This window comes from Tachypleus tridentatus, chromosome 10 (assembly GCF_004210375.1).
Source record: "Tachypleus tridentatus isolate NWPU-2018 chromosome 10, ASM421037v1, whole genome shotgun sequence".
Lineage (NCBI taxonomy): Eukaryota > Metazoa > Arthropoda > Merostomata > Xiphosura > Limulidae > Tachypleus > Tachypleus tridentatus.
The window spans coordinates 16,386,623-16,414,066 of record NC_134834.1 but is presented as its reverse complement, the minus strand read 5'-3'; the positions used below and the strand labels follow the sequence as shown (position 1 = coordinate 16,414,066).

At 37.7% G+C, this 27,444-nt stretch overlaps 1 protein-coding gene across 4 annotated transcripts in view; it reads right to left on the bottom strand.

The window, feature by feature from the left end:
- Positions 1–12,903: 12,903 nt before the first annotated feature.
- Positions 12,904–27,444, bottom strand: part of LOC143228781 (uncharacterized) — a 234,203-nt gene continuing 219,662 nt past the window's right edge. For all 4 annotated transcript variants that reach the window (XM_076460135.1, XM_076460134.1, XM_076460136.1 and 1 more), the window contains 4 exons: positions 18,668–18,830; positions 16,987–17,119; positions 14,438–14,710; positions 12,904–14,129 (listed from right to left, as the gene is read on the bottom strand). In XM_076460135.1, coding sequence (XP_076316250.1) covers positions 13,827–14,129; positions 14,438–14,710; positions 16,987–17,119; positions 18,668–18,830 — 872 coding nt within the window. In that variant the 3' untranslated portion in view covers positions 12,904–13,826. The remainder of the gene's footprint in view (positions 14,130–14,437; positions 14,711–16,986; positions 17,120–18,667; positions 18,831–27,444) is intronic.

Here is a 27,444-nt window from a genome sequence, read left to right as displayed (position 1 = left end):
GTCAGCTCTCTTTACAATCCTAAACCACCTCAATCCGAACACTGTCAGTTCTCTTTATAATCTCAGACACCTAATCCAAACACTGTCAGTTCTCTTTACAATCTTAGACACCTCAATCCAAACACTGTCAGTTCTCTTTACAATCTTAGACACCTCAATCCAAGCACTGTCAGTTCTTTTTACAATCTTAGACACCTGAATCCGAACTCTGTCAGTTCTCTTTACAATCCTAAACACCTCAATCCGAACACTGTCAGTTTTTTTCCAATCCTAAACACCTCAATCCTAACACTGTCAGTTCTCTTTCCAATCCTAAACACCTCAATCCAAACACTGTCAGTTCTCTTTGCAATCCTAAACACCTCAATCCAAACACTGTCAGTTCTCTTTCCAATCCTAAACACCTCAATCCGAACACTGTCAGTTCTTTTTACAATCTTAGACACCTCAATCCAAACACTGTCAGTTCTCTTTACAATCCTAAACACCTCAATCCAAACACTGTCAGTTCTCTTTACAATCCTAAACCCCTCAATCCAAACACTGTCAGTTCTCTTTCCAATCTTGAACACCTCAATCCGATTCCCCTTAACCATTATTAGTTTTTCCAAGAGAAAACAATTTAAGAGATCTTAACCTATTCTTGTACAACAACCCCTTCACCATAAGTGCCATTCTAGTAACTCTTCTCTTAACCATTTCCAACAATTCAATGTCCTTCCTGAGGTAAGGAGCCCAAGACTGAACACAATATTTCAAATATCGTTTAACCAGTAATCTGTACAATGAAAGTATAACCTCTTTAGATTTGTATTCAATATTTCTGTAAACATAACCTCAAATTCTAATTCCCTACCACTCGCGACAGTACATTGCTTAGATGGCTTGAGATCAACCATTACACCAAGACGCCTTCCTTCCATAACATTAAGGTTGTTCTCACCAATAATTCAAACCCACGTGTATTTCTTTCTTTTGTTATAATTAAAACCAATCTTTCATTTGTTTGTCCAACTCACTAAATGATTTAAATTCCTTTATAAAGCAGCAATATCCTCCTCACAGCTAGCAACTTCAAATATCATAATATCTTCTACAAATTTAAGTAATTTATAGACTGTTATTTCTTCTCTATCGTTGATGTAAATCAAAACGAGCAAAAGGTCCTAGGACTCAGCCCTGAGGTACCCGCTTATAGCACTAATCCAATCTGATTGACCTCCATTTGTAACAACCCTCTGCTTTCTTCCTTCCAGTCACTCTTCTGTCCAATTTCCTAACTTATTTCCCACCTCTACAGAAATATTTTTACAAGCCTTTCATGTGGCACCTTGTTAAATGCTTTATGAAATTCCACATACACCAAATCTACACCATACATAAGTAGTAACCTTTACAAAGAATATCATAATATTTTGAGGCAAGATTTTCCCTCAGTGAAACAATGTTGACTATCCAATAAAATTCTACCATCTGTCAAATGACTTGGAAAAGCATCTTTTAAAAGAATTTTTAAAACTTTTCCCACAACTAAAGTAAGACTAATGGGTGTATTATTATTGGGATAATTTTTGTCATCTCCCTTGAAAAGAGGAGTTATAATATCTAATATTCAATCCTTTTACATCTGCCCACTCTTCAAGGACTTTCAAAACACAATAGCAAGTGGCTCACAGATCAAATCTTTAACCTTCTTTAGTACCCTAAGGAAAATATTATCTGTCCCAGAAGCCTTATCATACTTTAAATTTAATTAATGCGGTCGTCACGTTTGACCTTGTTTCCATCTATCAACTCTTCAAGATGAGAAATATTGTTTGAATTTTTATCAGGAAAACTGAAGAGAAAATTGAATTTAATAACCCAGTCATCTCATAATCATCAGATATTAGCCTTCCTTTATCGCCCCCCAGTGGCTCATCGGTATTCCTGCGGACTTACAATGCTAAAAACTGGGTTTCGATACCTGTGGTAAGCAGAACACAGATAGCCCATTGTGTAGCTTTGTGCTTCATCTAAAACAACAAGAACCTTCCTTTATTATCCCTAAAGGGTTTTACCCCGAGTCTAATCCTAAATGTATATAAAGAAATCCTTACTGCAACTTTTTTTTACATTTTCACCAACTTTCCTGATGCATAATTTCTGATGTCCTAATTTCTTGTTTCACCAACCTTTTGAGATGCATACTTTCTGATGTCCTAATTTCTTGTTTCATCAACATTTTGAGATGCATACTTTTTGATGTCCTAATTTCTTGTTTCACCAACCTTTTGAGATGCATACTTTTTGATGTCCTAATTTCTTGTTCCACCAACTTTCCTGATGCATACCTTTTAATGTCCTAATTTCTTGTTTCCCCAACTTTCCTGATGCATACCTTTTGATGTCCTAATTTCTTGTTTCACCAACTTTCCTGATGCATACTTTCTGATGTCCTAATTTCTTATTTCACCAACCTTTTGAGATGCATACTTTTTGATTTCCTGATTTCATGTTTCACCAACTTTCCTGATGCATACTTTTTGATGTCCTAATTTCTTGTTTCACCAACCTTTTGAGATGCATACTTTTTGATGTCCTAATTTCATGCTTCACCAACTTTCCTGATGCATACTTTTTGATGTCCTAATTTCTTGTTTCACCAACTTTCCTGATGCATACTTTTTGATTTCCTAATTTCTTGTTTCACCAACTTTCCTGATGCATACTTTCTGATGTCCTAATTTCATGTTTCACAAACTTTCCTGATGCATACTTTTTGATGTCCTAATTTCTTGTTTCACCAACTTTCCTGATGCATACTTTTTGATGTCCTTATTTCTTGTTTCACCAACTTTCCTGATGCATACCTTTTGATGTCCTAATTTCTTGTTTCACCAACTTTCCTGATGCATACTTTTTGATGTCCTAATTTCTTGTTTCACCAACTTTCCTGATGCATACTTTTTGATGTCCTAATTTTTTGTTTCATCAACTTTCCTGATGCATACTTTCTGATGTCCTAATTTTTTATATTTATCATGCATTTTTTAAAATCTTTTGCTTTACCCTTTGATAGCCAACCTGGGTTTACTTGTAGCCACCCTTTTGTTTCTATAAAGAATATCTTTATCTTGAATATTTAAAACAACTCATCCAGAAAAACAAATTATTTTCATCTAGATGTTACATACTCTACTGTCCCCCCCCGTTGTCACTTTTATCTGAAACAATTTTTTTTTTTTTTTTGAAGTAAGCACAAACCTACACAATGGGCTCTCTGTGCTCTGCTCACCGCGGGTATCGAAAACCGGTTTTTAGTGTTGTAAGTCCGCAGACATACCGCTGAGCCACTGGGGAGCGAGTAATTAAGCACTATAACACTACTTAATGGGCTATCTCTGCTCTGCCCACCAAGGGCATAGCGGTGTAAGTTTGCAGAGATGCTTGTTTGTTTGTTTGTTTTGAATTTCGCTATCTGTGCTAGCCGTCCCTAATTTAGCAGTGTAAGACTAGAGGGAAGGCAGCTAGTCATCACCACCCACCGACAACTCTTGGGCTACTCCTTTACCAACGAATAGTGGGATTGACCGTCACATTATAACGCCCACACGGCTGAAAGGGCGAGCATGTTTGGCGCGACCGGCATTCGAACCCGCGACCCTGAAAGAAATTTCTGGACCCTTACAAGACATTTAATTTTAGACACATCTCAATACAAACATTTAGTCCAAAAGTGTGAAGTTCGTCTCATCTACTTAAAATTATAAAGTTTAACGTTTAAGTGCTTTTTTTAAATCTGTTAATCTATTTATTTACCCTTATTGTAAACTATTAAAACCCTTATGAACATTGAATCCACTCGTATTACTGTATTCTTTAAATATTATGAAGTGACTTGACGTCAAACAGTAATCCACAGATTGACACGTAATCACGGAACAAGTAAAATTTACTTTATTACATCACAATCCACGTCTACGTAAAAAAATAGTTAGTTTCGAAACACTTTTCCGTAGCAACGGCCCCCCGCTGGTACAGCGGTATGTCTCCGGATTTACAACGCTAAAATCAGGGGTTCGATTCCCCTCGGTGGGCTGAGCAGATAGTCCTTTGTGGCTTTGCTATACGAAAAACACACACACACCCGTAGCAATGACCGGCTCATCTGAGACTCGTTACTATAGAAATACATTTATTTTGTCTCACTATAGACCTAGAACAACTCACTTTTGATCTATGGTTATGCAGCAATAATCGATCCATCCTCAAATAGAAATACATTTCTCTGGTCTCAACCTTAGATTCTCAGCTTTCTTCCGCTAGGAGTCTCTGGCGGTATTTCTGGAACAACTTCTCCCAGCTCTTCTAACTGTTGCCACAACTTCTTTAAACTATTATTTCTGTCTTTGCAAACGTTTCGCTGCATGCCGTTGATTTAGTTTGTTTGTTTTTTAAGTTCGCGCAAAGCTACACGAGGGAAATCTGCGCTAGCCGTCCTAATGTGGCGAAGTAAGACTAGATGGGAAGGCAACCAGTCATGACCACTCCACTGTCAACTCTTGGGCTACTCTTTTACCAACGAATAGTGGGATTGACCGTCACATTATAACGCCCCACGGCTGAAAGAGCGAGCATGTTTGGTGTGATGGGGATTCGAACCCACGACCCTCATATTACGAGTCGAGTGCCTTAACCACCTGGCCATGCCGGAGCCCCGTTGATTTAGCTACTAACGGTAACAATTGAACTATACCTTTATTGCTGGCTAGATTTATTTATAAAATCACAATAAACCAGATCACTAAACAGTCTAAAAGTCTGTATGATGCTAATTCATCTGTTAACAATTTATATTTACAGTAAAGTCTGGCATGGCCAGGTAATTAAGGCACTCGACTCCTGCGGCCCGGCATGGCCAAGCGCGTTAAGGCGTGCGACTCGTAATCCAAGGGTTCGTGGTTCAAATCCGCGTCGCATCAAACACTCTCGCCCTTTCAGTCGTGGGGGCGTTATAATGTTGCGATCAATCCCACTATTCGTTGGTAAAAGAGTATCCCAAGAGTTGGCGGTGGATGGTGATGACTAGCTGCCTTCCTTCTAGTTTTACACTGCTGAATTAGGGACGGCTAGCGTAGATAGTCTTCGAGTAGTTTTGCGAGAAATCCAACAAAAACAAATTAACTCAACTGCTGAAACGAAGTCTATAATAATAAAAATTAAAACAGGATTAATTTCATTTCTATTAACCATGCCTGACATGTCGGGCTCTTTTCTCTTTTCTGGGACTCTCTTGTAGAGTTCATAAAGTGTAGAACCACGTGTTTCGTTCGATCATTACATAGTAATCTTGCTTTATACTTTCCGACTACAAAAATCGTTGTTTTTTTCCTTGCACGTGAGGAACTAAGTTGCAGACTGAATACATTGTGAGGTAATTGTTAGGTTTGAAGTGTTCTTTTCTTTTGTTTATCCCTCTGAAGCTGTTTCGTTGAGGAAGTTTTATTGGACACGAAGTAATACGTCATTCTGTACAGAAACTCAACGTGTTGTAATAAAAAAAAACTTCTTTATTCAAAATTTCTACTGTATAACAAAAAAAAAAAAGACAGAAAGAGCTGATAAGGTTCGGCTGCTTTCAAGTACAAAGCTGAACAATTCATGGTCTTGAATCTTACCAGCACAAGTCTTGAAATTTGCAACTGATTTTGTCACGGAGTATTAAGAAAGGGTAATAAAATGTATTTTGGAGTCTTGACCCGTGAGGTCATTTTACCGAACATCTGAATTTACACTGTAAAATACAACTATTATAGATATACATTATATAGAACAAGAAATACATGTATCTCAAAGTGTAGTTCAGTTGTTATTACTTTGCAAGTATTTAAAGATTGTAATTAATTATGTGTGTTTTCTTATAGCAAAGCCACATCAGGCTATCTGCTGAGCCCACCGAGGGGAATCGAACTTCTGATTTTAGGGTTGTAAATCCGTGGGCTTACAGCTGTACAAGCGGTGGGGGTTATTAATTGTGACTGTTTGTTTAGAATTAAGCACAAAGCTACACAATGGGCTATCTGTGCTATGCCCACCACAGGTATTGAAACCCGGTTTTTAGCAGTGTGAGTCCGGAGGTATACCGCTGTGCGACTAAGGGGCTAATTATAATTGTCATAAGACACTAGTGCTAAGCCTATTATGTGCTACTAGGGGGAAAATTATAATTGTCATAAGACACTAGTGCTAACCTATTATGTGTTACTAGGGTAATAATTATAATTGTCATAAGACACTAGTGCGAAGCCTATTATATTTTTTAGACACTACATTTTTTTTTCTATCTATGTTGTAAAATTTTTTCACACCATAATAATTGTTGTTGTAACATATTGTTTATATAAACAGTGTTCCAACACTGTGTTTGTGACATTCCTTCTGGCCTGATGAGCTTTGGATTAGGCGAAATGCGTCGCAGTTGTGAATAAATATTTGTTTGTGTGTATCGAATTTCACGCAAAACTACATGAGGGCTATCGGTGTTAGTTTAGCAGTGTAAGACTAGAGGTAAGGCAGCTAGTCATCGCCACCCACCGCCAACTCTTGGGCTACTCTTCTACCAACTAATTGTGGGATTGGCAGTAACATTATAACGCCCCCACGGCTGAAAGGACGAGCATGTTTGGTGTTACGGGGATTTGTACCCCGACTCTCAGATTACGAAAGCCATTGTCAAGCAATCCACTTACTGTATCGCATTAAACAATGTTATATTTTTGTTATATCTTCTAGTATATATAAGTGATCAAGTGAGTTTGAGTAGAATCACACATTTTCCATAAAATATACATAGTTTTTTGTTCTAGAGCAAACCACATTGGATTATCTCTTATGGTTATCGAACCCCGAATCTTAGCGTTGTAAACCCGTAGACTTACCGATGTCCCGCCAGGGTAACAATGTACACAAAAAACACGCAGTAGTAATTACTGGTATTAATTGCAACTTTGATAGTAACCAACAAAATCCATAAACGATTTGGTATATAAGTAATATAGACAACATTGTTTAAAAAGGTAGTAGAGCCCAATGATCCTATATGTGGTTCTAGACGTAAATTACGTCGTTTTTGTTTGCCAAATTTTCTATGGCAGAAGAGAAAAGTGAAAAATTCATGTTTCTTTGGTGTGTTTTTTTGCTACTAAAGGGCTGTCTGCGCTAACCGTTCATAATTTTTTAAGTTGTAGATGATGGGGAAGGAAAACACGTACCGCCAACTCTTTGGCTGTTCTAATGGAATAGAGGAATTTGACTGTCTCACCTATCACGTACTCACAGATCAAAGTGCAGAACGGGATTTGTTCTGAGTAACAGTAATGGGACGCAAACCACGAAACCTTGGATTCACAGTTAGATACTCTAACCACTGGGTCACGGTGCGTCGTGTGCTTTGAAACTAAAATTCAAAATAAAACATTTAAACTAAGATGATTACGTGAACAGACGGTTTCTCGCCACCATCATAGTTTGTTTCATCACGTGCAGTATAAGTTTAAACGTCTTAAAATATCCGTATCCCTGATCACCACGGTCCTAGGTGTATGCCAGTGGTCATTTGTTAAGTTTGTTCATCTTGACGATACTTTGTGCACACAACTGAATTTTAAATGACCAGGTCAGAGACGCTGTATACCTCGGGCATTGTCCATCTTAACTTTGATCTTCACACGAAAAGGAGAGCAACCAGTTGGCAGTGTTCACTGACTAATTAAAAACTGGCAGTTTTCTAATGAAAATTAATTATTAAAACTGATCATCAGGGGTGACCGAAGACTAAGCTGTCTTCCTCTATTTGAAGTTAGCTCAGGAAGCAGGGGCTAGGCTTTTATAGATTCATTGAATTTATTATTACAGTGCTGTTATAGAATTAATAAACTAATGTTATGAGGTGAGGGTGGTCCACAGGGGTGTTACAGAGTTAATAAACTAATGTAATGAGGTGTTGTGGTTCACAGGGGTGTTACAGAGCTAATAAACTATTGTAATGATGTGAGTGTGGTTCACAGGGGTGTTACAGAGCTAATAAACTAATGTAATGAGGTGAGGGTGGTTCACAGAGGTGTTACAGAGCTAATAAACTAATGTAATGAGGTGAGGGTGGTTCACAGAGGTGTTACAGAGCTAATAAATTAATGTAATCAGGTGTTGTGGTTTACAAGGGTGTTACGAAGTTAATACACTTATTTATAGAGGTGAGGGGGTTCACAGAGTTAATAAACTAATGTAATGAAGTGAGTGTGGTTCACAGGGGTGTTACAGAGCTAATAAACTAATGTAATGAGGTGAGGGTGGTTCACAGAGGTGTTACAGAGCTAATAAATTAATGTAATCAGGTGTTGTGGTTTACAAGGGTGTTACGAAGTTAATACACTTATTTATAGAGGTGAGGGGGTTCACAGAGTTAATAAACTAATGTAATGAAGTGAGTGTGGTTCACAGGGGTGTTACAGAGCTAATAAACTAATGTAATGAGGTGTTGTGGTCCACAGGGGTGTTACAGAGCTAATAAACTAATGTAATGAGGGGTTGTGGTCCACAGGGGTGTTACAGAGCTAATAAACTAATGTAATGAGATGTTGTGGTCCACAGGGGTGTTACAGAGCTAATAAACTATTGTAATGAGGTGTTGTGGTCCACAGGGGTGTTACAGAGCTAATAAACTAATGTAATGAAGTGAGGGTGGTTCACAGGGGCGTTACAAAGTTAATAAACTAATGTAATGAGGTGAGGGTGGTCCACAGGGGTGTTACAAAGTTAATAAACTAATGTAATGAGGTGAGGGTGGTCCACAGGGGTGTTACAGAGCTAATAAACTAATGTAATGAAGTGAGTGTGGTTCACAGGGGTGTTACAGAGTTAATAAACTAATGTAATGAAGTGAGTGTGGTTCACAGGGGTATTACAGAGTTAATAAACTAATGTAATGAGGTGAGGGTGGTTCACAGGGGTGTTACAGAATTAATAAACTAATGTAATGAGGTGAGGGTGGTTCACAGGGGTGTTACATAGTTAATAAACTAATGTAATGAGGTAAGGGTGGTTCACAGGGGTGTTACAGAGTTAATAAACTAATGTAATAAGGTGAGGGCACAGGGGTGTTACAGAGCTAATAAACTAATGTAATGAGGTGAGGGTGGTTCACAGAGGTGTTACAGAGCTAATAAACTAATGTAATGAGGTGAGGGTGGTTCACAGAGGTGTTACAGAGCTAATAAATTAATGTAATCAGGTGTTGTGGTTTACAAGGGTGTTACGAAGTTAATACACTTATTTATAGAGGTGAGGGGGTTCACAGAGTTAATAAACTAATGTAATGAAGTGAGTGTGGTTCACAGGGGTGTTACAGAGCTAATAAACTAATGTAATGAGGTGAGGGTGGTTCACAGAGGTGTTACAGAGCTAATAAATTAATGTAATCAGGTGTTGTGGTTTACAAGGGTGTTACAAAGTTAATACACTTATTTATAGAGGTGAGGGGGTTCACAGAGTTAATAAACTAATGTAATGAGGTGAGGGTGGTTTACAGGGGTGTCACAGAGTTAATAAACTAATGTAGTCAGGTGAGGGTGGTTTACAGGGGTGTCACAAAGTTAATAAACTAATGTAATGAGGTAAGGTAGTTCACAAGGGTGTCACAGAGTTAATAAACTAATGTAATGAGGTGAGGGTGGTTTACAGGGGTGTCACAGAGTTAATAAACTAATATAATCAGGTGAGGGAAATTTCTGATCACACAGATATTATGACTTGTATGAAATACACTTCACGCGGAGTTGAGGACAACGAAGTGGCCACTGTTTGAAGCAGCTACTTTTTAACGGAAAAGCGGTACTGACTGTTCTTCTTATTATACACAATTGAAGACCAAAGTTTTTTTTTTATAACGATAACTTTCCGTCTTAAAAACGAAAGCGTAAAAAATATTTTAATGATTAACATGCGAACATTTCAGTATTTCCAGCACGTGTGGAAACAAATGGAATATTTCCGTCGCTTGTCCCATCTTTTGGGATATAAAATATTCGTCGTTCGTAACGTTAGAAGTGACTTGAATTTTACTTTGAAAATCTAATTTCATACGCTTGGACTGCGTTTCTAACGGTTGTAATTACATTACGTGATAAAACTCTTGATTAAATCGTTTATGTCTAACACCACGGTCGTCTGACAATAATAACTTGAATTTTAAAATCTTGCGTACCAGTCAAGAAACATTCGTCGTTAATAACGTAAGTCACGTGCTTTTTGTAGAGCGTATTTATTTTTCTTCGACGCTAAACGTCAATGTTCACTTGCGCAGTAACCGTAACAGTCAATGTCATATTCGCGCTCGTGGTCGGTGTTCACTTCTGACGTAAACGAATGGTTCACGTGATGAGTAAATCGAAAGCCATTCACATATCTCCAAATTAGTGTTAGTTACTCTGGCTACCACGAGAGAGCGTTGTAAAACGAGGAAATCGTAAATAGTATCACATGCTGGATATTAGTAAACTTTTTAACTTTGATTTCAGGATCTATTACACACTTTTTCTTTAAATAATTTTTAAAACGTCAAAGTTCCGTCTTTATGTCAGTAACTGCTTATAAAGGAGAGTAGAAAGGAAACATATCTTACGGTAAAAAATTAAGTTTTGTAAATTACTAACATAACGGTAGTAATTAGGGACAACTTAATGATCAGACCAACTAATGTTTAATATTCACTTGTTACAGTGTTTGATAGTAGCACCATCTGGTGACATTTCATTTTCATCGGTATTATCCGAATGAACGTTTTTTATGCATTTGATTAACTAATTACGTCTTGACTCTAAGATATATGTAAACAATGCCGTGACCAGTCCCATCTTGGCTTTGCAGGACCATATTTAAGTCATGCTACACCCAGCTTCTTCTGAAATTTTCCATCATCTTATTGTGTGTTTCGTCATCCTGTCGTAACAATAGGCAGGTCTTATGTTTATTTGAAGATAAGTACAAAGCTGTGCTCTACCTAAGGCGGGTATCGAAACCTGGTTTCTAGTGATGTAAGTTCACAGACATGCCTTTACAGGACGATTTGTTTGTTTTTGAATTTCGCGCAAAGCTACTTGAGGGCTATCTGCGCTAGCCGTCCCTAATTTAGCAGTGTAAGACTAGATGGAAGGCAGCTAGCTAGTCATCACCACCCACCGCCAACTCTTGGGCTACTCTTTTACCAACGAATAGTAGGATTGACCGTCACATTATAACTCCCCCACGGCTGAAAGGGCGAGAATGTTTGGTGCGATCGGGATTCGAACCTGCGACTCTAAAATTACGAGTCGAACGAATTAACCACCTGGCCTCCAGAGGTGAAATACCGCTCTGGATCCATGGGCAACTTTCCCAAATGCTCCGAGCTTTAGGATCATCTGGAAGAAAGAAATTGTCTTAAATGATACTAAAATCATTTTGTAGATATTCAATGCTAAACTTTGAAGAGTTGAGCTAGAAAAATATACTTCGCATTTCAAGAAATTATACTAACAAATCCCCGTTAGTAATATCATCATGATATATATATATTTTTTTTTACTTTGGTTCGTGAGAGACAGGAACAATGACTCTTCTGTCCTTCTTCCCAGGTTCACCACTGTTAATCTGTTAACTTAAATAATGTTATGGATTATCATGTCTTTACATTTATGGGTCAGGTTTAAAGAAAACATTGATATATTGAAATATTATCTAAGTGTTCCAACCGAACCCTCTCTGGCATTGTAAATGGAGCACATCTTTGCCCACGTGGCGTGGTAGATGGCGTATGCTTTTCTCACCACAATATTAGAAAAACAAAAACAATAAAATACATTTTACAGGATGCACTATCACGAACATTTGTGTTTGGTTTAGATCAAACCCACATTGAGCTAACGCTCTATACATCGCGGGGACTCGAACCGTGGATTTTATTGTTGTAAATTTTTAGATATTGTGCTGCCCCATCCTGGTGCGACAGACCCATAATCAAGCGTTGTTATAACGTATTTAAAATAGCCATGCATGGCCAGGTGGGTTAAGGCGTTCGACTCGTAATATGAGGGTCGCGGGTTCGAATCCCCGTCACACCAAACATGCTCGCCTTTCAGCCGTAAGGGCGTTATAATGTGACGGCCAATCCCACTATTCGTTGGTAAAAGAGTAGCACAAGAGTTGGCGGTGGGCTGTGATGACTAGCTGCTTTTCCTCTAGTCTTACACTGTAAAATTATGGTCGGCTAACGCAGATAGCCCTCGTGTAGCTTTGCGCGAAATTAAAAAAATAAACAAATAGTTTGTTCTTAGTGCAGAACTAGACTATGGGCTATCTCTGCCATGCCCACCGAGGGATCGTGTACTTTATGCTAAAAGATACTCGAGGGCTCTCTGTGCTGCCCGTAAAATTAACTAACCTTTTACCTGAAGTTTTAATATATTTTCCATGTATATTATAATGGTTCTACACAGCTCAGCCGTACAAGGGCCATATTTTTATTTTTATGATTTATATATATTTTGCTATAATCTGAGTAAACACAAGTTACCTGCTTTGAATTAAGACCGCCGTGTTGTTTTAAAATTTAGGGACCCCTTATAACATATGCCACAGGCCCCGCAGTACCTTATATATATATTTGTAAACATAAATTTAAAATAATGTATTCCGTATAAATACAGTAGTTTAAAGGGTTCAGTTATTCGTTACACTGGTTTTTTAGTAAATGAAAATTGATGAAACATTCATTAATAAAGAGTCATTTTAAAAATTCCAGTACCGCCCGTTAATAAATGATTGAAAACGTGTGATGATTAAACAAGTAATGGTGAAAATCGACGTCAGTAAATAACACGAGTAAGGTCAAGTTTTCAGTATTTTATTTATGCCTACAAGTATATCACACATCGCAATTACCCCAGGGGGTTGCTTTTATATACATACCACACAGCACGGGGCATAATCCCTCTCTGTTCATTTCTCTTATTAATGTTTCCAAACAAACGTACATCGTCTTTAGTAAAAAAAAAAAAAACCTTAGCGCGATCACGTGACATCCCTTCAACTGCACGTGAAGCTTGAAAAGTCTACACAAAAATACTGATATTTCGTAGTCGTGAGAACCCACGAAAGCCCACCCTAAATAATAATAAAAAAAAATCATTTTCTTTTATTTCCACTTAAAAATTCCCCCCAAAACTTTTATGGAACTGGAAGTAAAATAGGCAAAGAAAATTAGACGACGAACGAAACTGGTTCTTTTGAAGTACGGTTATAATAACGAATCCGCACGTGACGTAATCCACTTCACAACATACGACTGTGACGACGGTTCTCAAGAAGTGAGTGGAAAAAAAAAGATGAATGAATTAACAACATTTGACAGAGGAAATGTGTTGTTGTTTTTTAAGTGACCTAAGCCTAGTTTAGTGATCTAAGCCTAGTTTAGGGACCTAAGCCTAGTTTAGGCCTTATCGTAATTGTACTTTGACCTAAGCCTAGTTTAGGCCTTATCATAATTGTACTTTCTATGGTATTACAACGAAAAAATTCAACTCGGTGAATTAATCTTTTAAAAATGATATTACCCCCTCCCCACTTCAACACGTTTCTGTTCTCCGTGGAAACTTGAGTAGAAGGTAACAAAACAACGATGAAAGCATAAACTCAATTTTCCCAGCAAATGTACAATATTCTTGCTGTACATTAAACTAGCCCGCAATATCGAAGACGAATACAGTTTTAACCCACTTCTGTATGATCATTATTACGCGTGGCGGTCTAAGTCAGGTCCCGAGCGACCCCTGCGTCTTTGTGTGGACTTCTTTCCAGATCTGAAAGTTCACATTGTGACGTAAAGCTGCTAGCTGCTCTTCGCCAAGTTTAATTTTTTCGTCAATCTCTCGCGCATCCATGAGCAACTTGGATTTCATTTTGATGAAGTGGTCGTAGTCAGCATACTCCTCGCTGGACAAATAGCGATGAAGGAACAGTGACACCTGGTGGCTGCGTTTGTCAATACTTTCTTTCAGCCGCCGAGCCTCTTCGTGCTGTTCACTCAGTTTGTCACATTTCGCTTGAAGAACTCGCTACAAATAATTAAATGTAAAAATTAATTTCCTACTCATTTAAAAAGCTTGAAGTGTTTTTAGACGTACAGCATCATTTTTATGTTTCCCAGAATCAAACAAGTTCTACAGTTACACAATATTGTTTAATGATTTATTACTTCTAACGTTTCGATGATATTTTTATTTTATAATTAACCTGACTGTCTACCCCTTGTCCAATTTTTAAATTGTCCGGATTTAAAAATCAGTTTGACCACTGTTTGAAAACATGAGAAAACAACGTTTCTAAATTAATTAAAAAGTATCAAGTATCTATGTACAACAACCTTTTCTTCATGTCCAACATCTGTAAGTAGACACATGAGGGCGTTTTGAGCGCGTGCAAGTCTCCCTGACAAGGACAGCAACAAATTAATAATTTTCTCCATTTCTTCTACGTGCAGTCGATATTTCTCGATTTCGTTAGGCTTAGCTAACTGTTCTACTCGTGACGTCACTTCCTGTCCAAGAACCTCGTTCTGGACCATCTCCTCTCGAAGTAAAACCTGCTCCAAACGTAGGAGCTTCAATTTCCTGTCGATACTAGCAATTAGTTCTTCCTGAAAGTTTGTAGAAGACTTGTTTAGAGAGTTTCTTTGGTACTGACAAGAATTGAACAAAATAGTTACTTCGATACCTCATTTACAATATATACATAGAAGACAATTAAAACTGTACACTACGGTGATTAGCAAAGCCTAATATGTCACATGTTGACGTATTACACAGAACAGGTTTTGTGGTGAGTAACAGTTGACCTTTAAATTTACAGGAATCTACAGTTTTAATGAGATTTTAAGACAATACCAGCACAATTGTGTTTTTTTACACAGCAAATCTATCTACTGTGTCCACCGAGGAGAATCGAGCCCTGATTTTAGCACTGTAAATCCAAAGATTTACCGCTGTCCCACCAGGGGGCAGTTCTCATTATAGCACTGATTTTGAGGTGTGACTGAATGCTTATGGAGATATACCCGTTTCACAGCAATAGTTTTCGAGTCGCATGGTTCCCTTTCCTAATCACACCTTTCATTTTGCGTGGACGAAGAAGGGCATTACTTCGAATCAACTTGAGGTATGGTGGTTTTACAATGGGATTGACCGTAGCATTATAACGCCCTTCACGGCTGAAAGGGCAAGCATGTTTGGTGCGACCGGGATTCGAACCCGCAACCCTCTGATTACGAGTCGAATGCCTTACCACATCTGGCCATGCCGGGCCTATTTGGTTATATATCGACTAAAAATACAGCTATGTGAGTGTTCTTAAAGAAAAGCTTTAGACGTATCTGTTTTACCGATGAGTCTACCCAAGGGATCATTCCACTCTCATTTAATTAGGAATTTTCATGAACTAAATACATGGGTCATTGGTTGGTTTGGTTTGAGTTAAGCACAAAGCTACTCTCAATGGGGTATCTGTGCTTTGCTCACCACGGCTATCGAAACCCGGTTTTTGGCGTTGTAAGTCCGCAGACATACCGCTGAGCCACTGTGGGGCTAATACATGGGTCATTGACACGAATGCGAGGATGGGGGTGGAAGTCCACTTTCTATTGAAGGTAAAAAATATACCGATTAACAAAGGTACCTCAGTGAAATAGAGCATAAAAAAGAGTTTTTAGCTGCTACATCGAACCAGTCTTGACGTACGGTTACGAATTATGGACAATAAACAAATAAACGGAAAAAAAATCACGTAATGCAACCGAAATATGACGGAAACTCACGCAGCAAGGAGAAACAAACATAACATAAAAATCACTGAAAAGACAAGAAGCATTCTTGTCACGTGATGAGGAGAAAAATTGGTTTAGTTTTGGTTTTGAATTTCGCGCAAAGCTCCACAAGAGAATTATCTGCGCTAGCCATCCCTAATTTAGCAATGTAAGACTAGAGGAAAGACAGCTAGTCATCACCACTCATCGCCAACTCTTGGGCTACTCTTTTTACCAACGAATTGATCGTCAAATTATAACGCCCCCGAGCATATTTGGTGTGATGGGGATTCGAACCCGCGACCCTCGGATTATGAGTCGAGTGCCTTAACCTCTTGGCCATGCCGGACCAGAGATCTAATCAACATCATCCACCGCCAACTCGTAAGATACTCCTTAATAAACAAAAAGTAGTATTAACCATAACGTTATAACGCCCCCACAGCTGAACGAATGAGCATGTTTAAAAACCGGATTCGAACCCGCGACCCTCGGATTACGTGTCCAGTGCCTTAACCTCCTGGCTATGCTGGACCGAGGAGAAAGAGGATGGAATATTTGTTAACAACTTGTTTTAGGAAAAATAGTATAGGTTGACAGGAAGGTAAAATCCTGTACAGTTTAATTATACAAATAGGGGTGAACGGTTGTAATTACATGTGTCCGGGAAGGGTAGAGAGACTGTGCGAGACACTTGATGATGACACACGACATTTAGGACAATTAAGCCTGTCCTTTTATCCCATATTCTGGTCTCAAATCCGACCCATGACATGAAAGTTAAATGTATCGCTCGTGAGACCACGGGCTACACATACAGCAACGCGCCGCTTCACCATCATATATTAATCGTTCACGCCAAGCGGATTTAACTATCTGCATATCGGTATTCGAACCTCAGTTTCTTCCTTCTGAAACCTTATGTCACATTACATGCGAGAACTCGTAATTAATTACAAGAGATTAAATTTATGTCGAATGAAACACACACAAAGTAAGCATTATGCTTCAGAGGATTGCTCGCAAGAGGGCATTACGCTTCAGAGGATTACGTACCAGAAATGCTCGCAAGAGGGCATTATGCTAGTAATAAAATAAAAACAATAAATTTGTACCTTTTTATTACTTAGTTCGTTTTCTGAAGTCCAATCCTGTTGGTCCATGTCTTGGCTGTACCGTGTTAAGAGCTTAGCTTTGGGTTCTGATGTTGTGTAATAGGCACTGTTTGGTGGTAACTCACTTTCCTTCCTGCAATATAACACATTTCGTTTTTCTCTTTCAACAAACACGTTCTTACACATGTTTACTTAGATACAATTACATTGAGGTAAAGAAATTAAAAAGAAACGATGGTCTTCAGAAAAGGTTTTATATGGTAATCAAGTTTTCAACTAATTTCTCCAGATTCAGAAAAATTAAAAGTAACGATAATAAATTAGAATATATAGAATGAACTATCTTTTTTTTTAACTTTATCGTCGTAATTTTCCATACTGCAGTGTTATTTGTTTGTTTTGAATTTTGCGCAAAGCTACACAAGGGTTATGTGTGCTAGTTGTCCCCAACTGAGTAGTGCAAGACTGAAAGAAAAGCAGTTTGTTATAACCACATGCCGCCAACTTTTGGACTACTATTTTATAAACAAATAGTGGGATTTACCGTAACATTATAACGCCCGCACGGCTGAAAGGGCAAGCATGTTTGATGTGACGGGATTCGAACCCGCGACCCTAACCACCTGGTTATGTCGGGCTCTGTAGTTTTATTCGTTCTTAATCGTAGTTCAAGAGTTTTATGAATTCGGTACTGTACTGAAATACATCGTATAAAAATACATTTGGATTTCTTAAAAAACAAAGTCATGGGTCGAACCATGATTTCAGTACTTCTTGGATCAACATTTTGATTCAGATCTTTATTGTAACTACAGTGGAACCCCTCTAAGTTGCCACCTCTCACATTCGGTCATCCCTTGAAAGTGGTCATTCAAGCACAGTCCCTTTTTGTGTTTACATAATCCCTAATTATGTACAGTGGAACCCCTCTAATCAGGCCAGTGTGTCTCAGTCCCGAAGTTGGCTGCTTTAGAGGGGATTCCACTGCAAATAAAACATTTTCTCAGTAAACCATTTTCTGCTTTATCATTCGACTTGAAAAACATTCGTTTTAAGTGAAAGAGCAGCGTTACTACAGAGTTACAGCTCTTTAACAATAAATAATACAGAAACGTTTAGAAGTTGTTACGTTCTTTTATCAAAAGCATGGTGCCCTAGGGTACTTGTCAGGAATGCCGAGAGAGGGCGTCACTCATTTACAAAAAACATTTATCAGTTAACCAGTAATTACCGTTTTCTCAATTGTATAAAAACAACAACAGAGTTTAATCTCATTCAAATCAACAACATCTCCATCAATAGTTAATTGATTCAAACATTTTATTAAATTATTATGAAACAACAAAAACAAGGAAGATAAACGCAGCTGAAAATCGATTTAGCTGAGATTAATGTAAATAAACTGGTTTGGTTTGCTTTGATATCAGTGCAAAGCTACTGGTGGATTATCTGCGTTGGCCGTTCGTAAATTATCAGTTATAAACTTGAGAGAATATGCAGCTAGTCAACACCACCCACCGCCAACTCTTAGGCTACTCTTCTGCCAACAAACAGTAGGATTGACCGTTATTATAACACTTCAACAGTTAAAAGATGACGAAGATCGAACTCGCGACTCGCATATTGTGAGTCACGCGCCCTAACCACGAGGGTAAGATAAAATGGAAGTCGTATGTTATACCTGCTTTCCGAATTCATTGGCGTGTTAGAGATGCTGGCCATCTTGGCAGCTTCAGCTCGAATTGAGGATCGATTCCTGTTAACAGGTTGTCCACCCTTCTCCAGCTCTAAGTTAAACAGTCCTTCCATGTAGTCGGACATAGTCTTATGGTTTGGTGCTAGTACTGTAAACCAGAATAGATAAATGAACGGGTGAGAAATACGTGCAAACAAACAGTGACAAAACGAATCTCAAATACGTTTTAAAATCATGCCGTCAGGGGAGCGAAGTGACGTCATTCAGAACCTTCTTAAACCATAAAGTAAACAAGTGATATTGGTAGAATAACTCAAACGTTCCTAAGGCTAAGTTACAGTTTTCATGTTTTAATTGTTATTTTTAAATACAGAATATGAACAAATCTCTTTTATCATTTTATTAAAACATAACAACGCTGATATTACGTTACACGTGGTTCACAGTAAGTCCATTATAGACTTCCAGAACGAAAACAACGTTACAAACAAACCAGTCAATAACTTTAGATTTTTAATTTCGAGAAAACACGAACTTATTTTAAAAGGTACTTCAAGTCGACTGCCCGGGGGGACAACCTCATGTTCCCCAAGAATACACGCCATGGACACGACAACTGACAAGACAACAGTTTGGTAAACACGGACACGTTAAGCCTATTCAAAGTTTAACTTTAAATGGTTTTAAACTTTTATCAAGTTGAATGTTCAGAAACCTTTCACAAAACGATGGGCGTTTAATATTTTAAATATTAGACAAACATTGAGAGAAAAATATTTTTCCTATTACACACTCGTATTCAAGCTGAAAATTAATTTTGTGTTCACACACTAGCTACGTGAACATCCATAAATACTTGTCCGTAACCAGGAGGGAGAGTGGAATTTTTCTTTAAAAAAACCCAACAAAAACCCTGACTTTTTGGTTTTGTTAACAAGCAAACGTAAGGCACTAATGCAAGCTCGAAGTATTTCATGAACGTGTCGGAGAATAAATTGGATAATCTGTTTCAGTACCACTAAGTTTCTAAAAATTGTCATTCTGGTCTTTGCAATTACTTCACTAGTTTGTTAAGCACAAAACTACACGATGGGCTGTCTATGTGATGCCCACCGTAGATATCGAAACCAGTCTATTGCGTTATTTTACTAGAGGGTAATCCTGTGGACTCATAACGTTAGAAACCGGGTTCCAATACCATGGTGACCACTGTGCCACTGAGGTGTTTTTTTTTTTGTGACAATAGAATAAAACACTTTTATATTATATGGTATTCTCTTTGAAACATAAAAATACAATTACCTTCGAATACCAATGTGTGGCTTAAAGCGCATAATAAACATTTGATTTATATTTGTCTAATGAATTTGTGAGTTATACCTGTGTAATAAACTTTTGGGTTATATTTATATGGTATAATAAAATTTGGGGCTATATCTGTGTAGCAAATTTTTGGCTACACTTGCATGATAAACTTTTGGGTTATACATGTATAATAAATTTTTTGGGCTATATGTACTTATATTGACAAATCTTTGGGTTACATTTGTGTATAAAATGTAAAGAACTCGTGGTCTCTATTTCTTCATGGTGAGAACCCATCTGAAATAAAAATGTATCTCAGAAAGCCTTGTGTGGGTACTAACGCTTTTATTGATAAGCAGAGAACAACGTTTTCACTTTCCTAGGTCATTTTCAGGTTAACAAAGAGAGTTTGCAACTGACCGTTGCCGGACACACGTCTTAGGGACCAGAGTATAACGTGGTCTCTGTTTGTTTAACAAATTCGTTAATTTAACAAACGTATGTGGATTGTGACCACTGGAATTAAACTGTCTCAGCGTTGTGTACGGATAAGCCCCCCCGCTAGTACAGCTAAGATCAAGGGTTCGATTCCCCTCGGTGGGCTCAGCAGATAGCCCGATGTCGCTTTGCTATAAGAAAACACATAAGTATACAGATAATTAATTGCCAATGTATTGGTGATAAGTCCACAGCTTTGAAACATGAAGTCCAAATTATTAGTTACAGTCAAACAAGGCCAACAGTTCTACTGTTTCTTTTTTTTTGTAAATTACTTTAGGAATTAATATTTTAGGGTTAAACAATAACAGCTTTAACCTGTTGACTGCCAAGTATTTCAGCTACTACAATACAACTCTAATGTTTCTTCATTTTGTAACTTTTTTCGTGACGCCATTTTGGATCGAAAGTGAAACAATTTGTAAGTGGGCCAAATACATGTATGGTGCTGACATCTAGCGATGAAGTTAGGTATTATTGAGAACAAATTAACTCGTCTGTTACCGATCGGCTTGGACGAGTTATCTCGTCTACGGCACTGAACAGGTTAAGAGTCTCCGGCGACTGGTCTGTCAGTAAAACCAATTTTTGCAACGTTTGCCGAAAGGGATATATATATATATATATACATACATATGAATCAGAATTGAATATTTAGTGTGAAACAACCAAAGAATTTTGTTTGTTACTTGTGAAAATATAACGAATACATAACCTGGCTATTTTACAGTTCATATTGCCATTTGCGAAATCAAGAACAAGACAAACCGGTGACATTCATCCACAGCGAATTGATCAAACTGTGACATATTTCTCACGAAATTCTTGTACGCTATACACAATGTTGCTGAGAGGTCATATTGGCAACAATCAAAATATCCAAACTTTCCCAGAATCCGCTCCCCCGAAACCAAGGCTGATCACGTGATATTTGTAACTCACTTCACGTCGCGTAGAAACATAACTTGTTACTAAGGCACGTTTTTATGTCCAGGCTGAGTGTTCGATACTCTACATGAACAGTAAAAACGGAGAAGAAGAAAATAAAAGATGTATGTTCGGATATTCGTGACAAAAAAAAACACTACAGATTGGCTATTTTTTGAAATGATAGAACAATGAGGAACAGCACCCTCTACCAACTCTTGTACTTCTCTACTGGGATTTTAATGTCACTATTATAGCAATCACACGGTCCTAAAGTGTGAAGCACTTTTTCCTTTTCAGTAACGGGATACAAACCACAAACCATCGGATATACAGCCGGACATGTTAACCGTGCTTGCCTTTCAGCCATAAGGTTTGTTTGTTTTGAATTTCGCGCAAAGCTACACGAGGGCTATCTGCGCTAGCCGTCCCTAATTTAGTAGTGTAAGACTAGAAGGAAGGCAGCTAGTCATCACCACCCACCGCCAACTCTTGGGCTACTCTTTTACCAACGAATAGTGGGATTGGTCGTTACATTATAACGCCCCCCACGGCTAAAAGGGGCGAGCATGTTTGGTGTGACGGGGATTCGAAACTGCGTCCCTCTGATTAAGAGTCGAGTGCCTTAACCACCTGGCCAGGCCAGGTTCCCAACATTAGTAATGGGTATATCATGAAAAGGTTATTTTAATAGTTGCTCAAATCACTGTACTTTAGACTTTAATTATTTAAGTAACCATTGAAGATATATTTTAGTGGTTACGTTTAAATTTAGAATAAATATTATGAAGTGTAGACATTTAGGAAAGTTTAAAATAACGTAAATGAAAACATAGATTTCCTGTTTGAGATAAATAATAAAAACGACTGTTTTACTTAACATTAAAGAAAAAGAGGACTGGTTTCATATGCCGATATTTGATCTTTTTAACCTGTTCAGTGCCGTAAAACGAGATAACTCGTTCAAGTCGATCGGTAACACAGTGCCACGGACCAGTTAATTCGTTCTCAATAATACCTAACTTCAACGCTAGATGTCAGAACCATACATGTATTTGACCTACTTACATATTGTTTCACTTTCGATCCAAAATGGCGTCACGAAAAAGTTACAAAATAAAGGAGCATTAGAGTTGTATTGTAGCAGCTGAAATACTTGGCAGTCAACAGGTTAAGTTATCGCCCCAAACATTGGTCAAACAAACGAGTATGTTTAGCCCAGAGGTTTTGTACTTGAGTTTCAGAGAAGAAACTTGGAGAAGTAAGTTACAAAGAATTGTTATTTTTAAAGTGTAAGTATGGACGTGGAGTAATTAAAAGGAAGGTAAAGATAGTAAAGGATTCTTCTAATACTAATAAATTAAAGTAGAATAATAAAAACTGTCATTTCTATTATGTACACATATGGTGAACATTTTAGTCTCAATTCTAAATACTTTCGAAATAAACTGGAGATAGAAATAGATAAAAACCTAAAGGAAGTATTTAAAAAAAACCGAAAAATTTGTAAATATTAAATATATTACATGCTAAAAATATATAGGAAATAATAATAATATTCTAAAGTTCACAGGGTCTGTTTTATTACATCTGTTTTTGAATGCAGTTCAAAACTTGTTACGTATGTCTTAGTTTCTCCAAAGTGTGGAGAAACATATGTAAGAGGGATAGAGGGCCTCAGAACTGACATAAATCTAAATAAATGTGCTTTTAACCCATCTGTGTTTCATTAATGTCCCCTATTCACAGAACTGTTCCGTTTAGTTTCTATACTATCTTCATTGCCAGACACTTCTGCTTGTCTACAGTTCTTCTAAAATCTGTTTCTTCATATCTATACTGTGTTTTCTCTAACTTTTTATATTCTGGTTTCCTTATAGGTGAGGCTCTGGCCTGGCCAGGTGGGTAAGGTACTCGACTCGTAATCCGAGGGTCGCAAGTTCGAATCCCCGTCTGCACCAAACATGCTCGCCCTTTCAGCCGTGGGGCGTTATAAGTTGACGATCAATCCCACTATTCGTTGGCAAAAGAGTAGCTCAAGAGTTGACAGTGGATGGTGATGACTAGCCGCCTTCCTTCTAGTGTTACACTACTATATTAGGGACGGCTAGCGCAGATAGCCCTCGTGTAGCTTTGCGCGAAATTTAAAACAAACAAACTAATGTTGATAACTCAGTTTTCTCATATAATTGTTCTAGTTCCAAGTTTCGTCCTTTATTTAGATTTTCATTCTGATAAAACCATTCTTTTAGACGTAGGTTTACGATATATCTTTCGAAATCTTCGGCACGTTGTTGCTGTAAAACTTAGTTCTCTACGTAGTAGTTTTACATCACATTTAGTCAAGTTCTGCATTGGAAGTTTACAACATTCCTCACGATGGAAGTCTTTGTTTTTGTTTGATTGTTACATTCGTAGAAAGATGTTTTCTTTCTTTATTATTTTGTCTTCTACAAGTCCGGAATTCTTTATTAAGATCTCGATAATGCATTGGTTTGGTTTGTTTTGAATTTCGCGTAAAGCTACACGAGGTATATATCTGCGCTCGCCGTCCCTTATTTAGCAGTGTAAGACTAGAGGGAAAGCGTATGTGTTTTTCTTAAAGCAAATCCACTTTGAGCTATCTTCTGAGCCCACTGAGGGGTATCGAATCCCTGATTTTAGCGTTGGAAATCCGCAGACTTACCGCTTTACCAGCAACTGAGGGAAAGCAACTAGTCATCACCACTCACCGCCAACTCTTGAGCTAATATTTTACTAACGAATAGTGAGACTGACCGTCACATTATAACGCCCCACGGCCGAAAGGGCGAGCATGTTTGGTGTCACAGGGTAATGCATTGGTTTTCCATAATACGTCCTTTCCTTCACTTCATTGTCATTTGTTTCATTTCCAGGTTCCTAATTTCTTATCCACTTTGTTACTGATTCTTCGTCATGTCTTCCAGATAGTTCCCTATACTCCTGTCACTTATCATACGATAACTGCCGCCATTTTCTCTCCCCAGTTTTGTTCACGAGATCCCTATAGATGTAGTTGTTCTCAAAAGCCTGGCTCTGATTGAATTTCCCAGTTTTTCTTTATTTTGTTCTCAGTTGTTTTCTTCATTTTATGTTTCTTCAAGTTGACACAAGTTGTCTTTATAAAGTCAACACCATTATTTAAAATGTTTGTTTTCTTTGTTTCGAATTAATACGTTAAAATAACTTTTCGAATGTTATTCGTTTGTGACGTTCAGACCTCACTTGAATGATTACTGTTTAAGGTTGGTATTTCTTGTAATAATACTGTTTGTATACAACGTATAATCTAGAAGCCAGGCAGCTTATTTAAAATGGTTGTTTTCTGTTGAGATTCATATCTACTAATTTTTGTTTCTTTAAAATTTCTACGAGAATGTCTTCAAAGTCCGCATCTTTCATACTTTCTTCGGTCTGTATTTGAATCTCATGTTTACATAGTTTTCTCTATCAAAACGTTGGTTCAAAGTTATGGTCGTTACACACGTATACACATCACCGTAGTTTTGTGATAAATACCTAGAGGGCGCAGAGCATTTTCATGTAATATAACATTGAGGAGACAATAAGTAGGAACGAATATAATAATATGACAAGTTTTCTTTATAATCGCAGAGAGTTGAAAGAAGTGATTCACTCATGGTCCACTCTTTCTATTGAGGTTCAATCCCCAAATATTCGCTTGTCCAGATCCAGATATTTATCTTCTTCTCGCGGCCCTAAGCCTACAGCGGATCGATTAAACTTGACTTGTCTATTAGCCTAATTGTTTGATAAGCTCACTGTAGGCTTATCTCAAAATCAAACACATTTCTGTGTTTTTAACTAACATCATTAGGCTTAACTCCAAAATAATTAGTCCTAATTTATAATAATACCTGTCTCGAAAGGTTTTCTCAGCCTAGTATTGCAGGACAAATCGCTAATTTTTTGTCATTGCCGTACAAGTGTCACGTATTATCGTTTGTGACAATCTTACTATATTTTTTTGGTGAAAAATAGGCCTAAGTAACTTAATTTTGAAGTACCTGAACACGATAAATTAGGGGACATAAATAACATCAAATCCTCTTCATCATATAAATGTCACACTAAATAGTACTAGAATCCGAAGCATTTAACAGTCTGTTTGTTTGTTTTTGAATTTCGCGCAAAGCAACACGAAGGCTATCTGCGCTAGCTGTCCCTAATATAGTAGTGTAAGACTAGAGGGAAGACAGCTAGTCATCACCACCCACCGCTAACTCTTGAGCTACTCTTTTACTAACGAATAGTGGGATTGACCGTCACATTATAACGCCCCCACGGCTGAAAGAGCGAGCAAGTTTGGTGTGACGGGGATTCGAAATCGCGACCCTCAATCAAAATTATTTTATTAGTCATCACGTGTATGTATTTCGCTTTCTCTCTTTTCACACAGTAATCATAAAATTGTTTGGCCTAACAAAGCCATTAAGTGGACCCCTTATCTGAAAGTCAAATTCAAGGTCATCGGTAAATCTTCAGAGTCGTGAAATACAAGGTATTCGTCGATACGTATAAGGAATGACACTCCCAGGGCTTTGATGATGAAATTGGGCTTTTACTTAATATTATTCGATCCAGACCAACAAGATAACAAAATGTAAATTGGCATGCTAAGCACATTTGTAAGCACTTCAGTGGTTCAGCAGTAGGAATGAACATTTATAACCTAAAATCCAGATTTCGATACCAGTGATGAACACAGCATATATAGTCCAAAGTGTAGTTTTATGTTTAACAACAACCAAGCTAAAACACATTTGCACTTGTCATTTCACTGATGTTAAGATACAATAATTATCGTAATGTAATTTTTCGTTATCCAAAAAATATTTCGTTTTAGTAAGATGCACAACCCCTATTTCTAACTCTTGTCAGTCGGAATAGTAAGATTTGAGCGTCACTCTTGTAACGCATCGATGGCCTCAAAGCGCAGAAGGTGATTTACTGTTATTTTTATCAGTAACAGGAAACAAACCACGCACGGAATTTTAGCCATACGTCTTGGCACACTAACCACTAGGCCCAAAGCATTTTATAAGCTCGTAATTAAATTGTAAACACAACAGCGTAGAGTGTGTTGTCTTATAGCAAAGCCACGTCGGCCTATCTGCTGAGCCCACCGAGGGGAATCGAACCCCTGATTTTGCGTTGTAAATCCGAAGACATACCGCTGTACTAGCGAGGGGCACAACAGCGTAGAAAAGCAATTCGTTCTTAATTTCAGAATTTTGCTCAAATCTACATAAAAGACAACCTGCGTACAAGCCTTCATTCCGAATTGATAGACTCGAGTGAAAGTAGTCGGTTGACAGCATCCACTGCCAAAGTTGGGTTGATTTTGTTCTGATCAAAATGTGATCGTCTCTTCTACAACCTACTCAAGGCGCAAAAGTTCAGATGTAGTTTTTGCTATAAGGGGCCTCGAACTATAAACCTTCGAATTCATAACCCTAACGCGCTAACTTCTAGGCCATGCCGCTTCTCTTGAGTTGTTTTGTTTTTTAATACAAGATGGCGGTGAACACCTACGTTCTCGCTGTGATATTCAACAATAGTCCTGAAGACTACCTTGTTTTCAAATAATATTCTTGACGAATTGGTCAATAACAAAAGACAGTTTCTTTTACGACTTGCATTGTTTTCCAACAACAGTTTTCACTACTTGATCAATACCAAAGGACAATTTCTTACCATGATTTACAATGTTTTCTAACAATAGTCCTGGAAAATGGGTTTGCCTGGTCACTTCTTGCCCACACACATTTCTCAGTTTTTAATATACTGATCTGATTACATTTAAATTCACATCAAACTTGTAAACAGAAGATCCTCTCAGTGGCTCAGCGGAAAGTCGGAATGTTCACTCAGCTAAAAACCGGTCGTAATAATTGGATTGTTTTGTTAATCACACAAGAACAACCCATAAAATATAGTTTATCAGACATGTTAATCTGTTGAAAAAAATACACAAGTGCTTAATTTAT